Here is a 4,021-nt window from a genome sequence, read left to right on the forward strand (position 1 = left end):
GGGGGGGGGGGCCGGGGGCAGGAGGTGGTGGGAGGGGCCCGGGGCCTGAGCACCCCCACCTGGCACGGGACTTAGTATCTGCACAGGTGGCTCCCGTGTGCGAAGGTGTGTGTGGTCACGTGTGTCCGGCGAGGCTGTGTCCACCTGTACACGTGACCATGGATGTCACGTGTCATGTGTGCCTGGGCCTGCGAGCTGGAGTGCATGAGGGGGAGGAAGGTGGAGGGAACCCGGCCCATGCCAGCTGCGAGCACACACACGCGCACACAGCCCGAGGGCCAGCCTGGACCCCAGGCCTTTCATCTCGTGCTGACAGGCCCCTCTCCCAGCTCTTAGCCATGGAGAACTCCTCGCTAATAGTGCATTAACCTTGGCGGGGCTGCCAATTACTCCGCACTCACGTTGGGGGTGCGGGCGCGGTGGACAGGCCCTGACAGGCAGCAGGCAGGGCCCACCCTCCCCACCCGAGGTGGGGGCAGGAGGCGGTGGGGCTGGGGAGGGGGTGCAGCATGTTCCCGGCTCTGGATGGCAGAGCGTGGGTCTCTCCTGACCTCATTAGAGTAATTAATGTGCCTTTTGAAGCTCAAGAAATCGCTCAGAGCTGCTGGAAAGGGGCGCAGATCACAGGGTAGGGGGACCAGGGACAGTGTCTTTGCGTCTGTTAAAAAGAGTGTCCCAGTGGGTCAGATGCGGAAAAGTGGAGGCACAGAGACAGAGAGACAAAATGAAGGAGGCAGATGGAAAGAGACAAACAGCGAGACGGCTCAGAGACTGGCCCCCAGGGCCAGATGGAAACGCAACAGCTGGAGCTGCCCTCCCTACCCATGATCTCGGGGCCTCCCTGGGGCTCCAGCCTCATTCTGGGGGCTGCCTTCCCAGGGCAGGATCCCCCTAAACAGGCTGCAGTGTGCAGGCAGGGAGAACTTCCTGGAGGCAGTGGCTGAGGTTGAGGCAAGGAAAGGGGCACTGGAGCAGGAAGAGAAATGTGAGCAGAGTCGGGGAGGGGTCAGCGGGTAGAGACGCCTCAACAAAGAGACTGGGGACGAGGACAGAGGGCTCTAGCTGGAGAGAGGGGTGACCAGCCCAACTATGGGCAATAGACTCTGCCCATCCCAGGGTGGACGTGGGGATGAGAGGGAGCTCAGAAAGAAGCATGAGAAATGGGCTGCCCGGACAGACCTGTACCCCCCGCTCCCTGGAGTAACAGTTTGGTTCCTGGGGAGAAGGCAACAGAAGGGGGAGGTCAGAGGGGGCCGGTGTCCCCTCCAGATGCCCCACCTGAGCCCAGCAGAGGCTGGGTGGCACAAGGCTGCCACCTGGTGGTGGCTCTGGCCAGTTGGAGAGATCTCAGGCTGGGCAGCCAGGGGTCTCCAAGTCACCAAGGCCAAATTTACAGGGACAGGAGGTGACAGGAGGTGATAAGACAGAGCCAGACCCAGTCCAGACAGCGGCCTGCAGGAAGAACAAGGCCCTCAGAGGGACCAATGGGAACTCAGGCCCACAGACGATTCCACAGGAGGCTGACGGGTTAGGGGCGCATAGGGCACGGGGCCCTCAGGCTGCAGGCAGCTCCAGCACCCCTACACCACAGCCCCGGGGCTGCTCTGGAAACTCCCCCAAAGGTGCTGGTGAGCTGAGGTGAGGACCTCTGGGGGCGTGGCTCTTGACCCTCAGGCTGAAGGTGGCACATGGAGAAGGGAGCCTGCAGCAGAGGATCTGACGGATGAGTAGTGAGTTCCCTCTAGGCCAAGAGGCAAAAAGGGGCAGGTGCCCCACATTTCTCTGTTTACACCTATCCTCAGGACAGCTGGGAACCAGGCCAGAGAAGCCCAGCTTGGTTGCAGATGGGGAAACTGAGGCCAGTTCAAGCCCTGCTTCATCACCCACCCCCACACTCTGAGCCAGGACACCCAAATCTGGAGGCAGCAGGGAGCCGCGTGCCAACTGCACAGCCACCGCTATTTTTGTCCCCAGTCCAGGGGGAAGGCGTTCCCAGACAGGCCCCTAAATCCACCTGCCCACCAGGCTTCAGCTCAGGGCTGCTGCATCCCCATGGGCAGAAAGAGAGCTGCACGAGTGACAGTCCAGCAAGGGGGCCCGAGTCCCGGGGGGCAGCTGTCAGGGCTCCTCTGGCTTCCATCCCACACCCTTGGCCAGGCTCAAGCAGCATCCAGGAAGGCGAGGCCGCACAGGTTCCATCAGAGACTCTCGGTGAGGCCAGCACCTATGCCAAGAGAACAGGCCCGGGCGCCAGGCGTGGGCCGTCTCATGTCCTTTCCATAGGATGCTGGAAACGCCACCTCCCCACTGCGGCATCTGGAAGGTGAGGAGTAAGAGGTGAAGAGGACCCACCCCACCAGGCAGAGACAGGAACTTGTCACCACTGTACCTGAGGCTCACCCTCAACTGGTGTGGCAGGAGTGCTCCTCCCGCAGGAAGGGGCAGCCTGTCCAGGCCCCCCTCCACGCACCAGGATCCAGCCTCCCCTAGCCTGCCACACCCTGCCCCAGTGCCTGCCTCCAGGGAGGGGGCAGTCCTCCAGCTGCGGCAGGTAGAAAAAGCCCAACTTGTGTCCAGCCTCAGGGCCTTTGTTCCTGATACTCCCTCTGCCTGGAATGCTCTTCCAGGGGCTGGTCCCATTAGATGCCACGGTGAGGCCTTCCCTAACCCTCCTGGCCATGCAGCACTGTAGTCCACTCTCCACCTCCGATTTAGACCTTGTCCATTAGGATCCGGCCCAGAGTGAGCACCCACTACCCCAAATGCTGCAAACTCCTTCTTCAAGAGATGGGTAATTGAGGCCAGAAGAGACTGCTCCAAGTTGGCCACAGCCTGACCACCACTGTCTGCTGTGGTTATGCTGACGACCCCACCGGTTGGCTGAGTCCTTGGACCCTACGACCTCCACCGGGACCCACCCAACCGAAGGCCCCTGGAGATGGAGAAAGGCTGTGCTACCATCTTAGGTTCTTCGTCTCAAAAACAGTCTCCTTGTCGCTGTCCACGGAGGCCATCTCAGTGGGGTCCTCAGTGTTGGCCAGGAGGCCGTATCTGCTCCGCTGCGGCTTCTTCAACCTGGAAGCAGGTCCAGACATGCTCAGCGGCCGTCTTGGGACCCCCGCCCGGGAAATCTTCCCAGGCATCATGGACATACTGTCCCACTTCCCTCCTTCCCGTGGGACTCTCACTGTTGTCCCTGCCCCAACCCCATCGCCCTGCTGCCAGCTCCCCAGCCAAGCTGGGTCTTTGTCATGGTGATAGCCACACAATTATTAATGGCTGTCACAGCAGTAAGCAGACACCTTCCTTGGCAAGTGCTGTTACAACTGCCATTTCACTGATGAGCAGACTGAGTCTCAGAGAATGCTGTTTGCCTTAGTCTACCGAATGTTAGACTGTCTCAGGCCCAAGCCCCTGTCGGCCACAGTCCCTGCCCTTCTGCAGCCCAGCAAAGAGAGGACCTTCCTGCAGAGGACAGAGCAGGGAGGTCGGCCGTGGAGAGAAAACCAAAACGGGAAGTTAGGGGCCCAGAGGAGATCTGGGCCTCAGACCGGAAAGCCAGGGGCTGCGGAGAGCATGGAAGGAGAGAGACCGCCTAACGCTCCAAGAGGACCAGCGGCCCCTCTGAAGACCCCGCGAGAAGGCAAAGGGAGGGGCGGGAGGGGCCCGAGGGCGGGCACAGCAGGGCCGAGAAAGGCTGGCCGGAGGGGACGGGGAGAAGCGGGACCCCAGGAGGTCCCTGGCCGAGGGCGGGAGGCGGCGGACCCAAGGGGAGGCGCGCGGGGTGAGGTCGGGGAGCTGAGCCGCGGTGCCCAGGGACAGCAGCAGAGGCGCCATCACTCATCTCCGCCCAGCGCGGGCGGGACGAAGACCCCGCGACGAGCGCGAATCGGCCTGGGCCCTGCGCGCGGCAGGAGGGCCACGTGACCGACCTGTCCGGCGACGCGACGACACCCGCCCGGGAAAGGGCGGGACCCGCAGCCCACTACGTGACGCGCGAGGCGCGCGCCGATTGGCCAGT

General features: G+C 62.6%; 1 protein-coding gene across 1 annotated transcript in view; it reads right to left on the reverse strand.

The window, feature by feature from the left end:
* LOC103586723 overlaps nucleotides 1-4,021 on the reverse strand; it is a 21,787-nt gene that overhangs the window by 17,236 nt on the left and 530 nt on the right. The window contains exon 2 of the mRNA XM_008568034.1: nucleotides 2,959-3,075. Coding sequence (XP_008566256.1) covers nucleotides 2,959-3,075 — 117 coding nt within the window. The remainder of the gene's footprint in view (nucleotides 1-2,958; nucleotides 3,076-4,021) is intronic.

This window comes from Galeopterus variegatus, unplaced genomic scaffold (genome assembly GCF_000696425.1).
Source record: "Galeopterus variegatus unplaced genomic scaffold, G_variegatus-3.0.2 Scaffold367, whole genome shotgun sequence".
Classification (NCBI taxonomy): domain Eukaryota; kingdom Metazoa; phylum Chordata; class Mammalia; order Dermoptera; family Cynocephalidae; genus Galeopterus; species Galeopterus variegatus.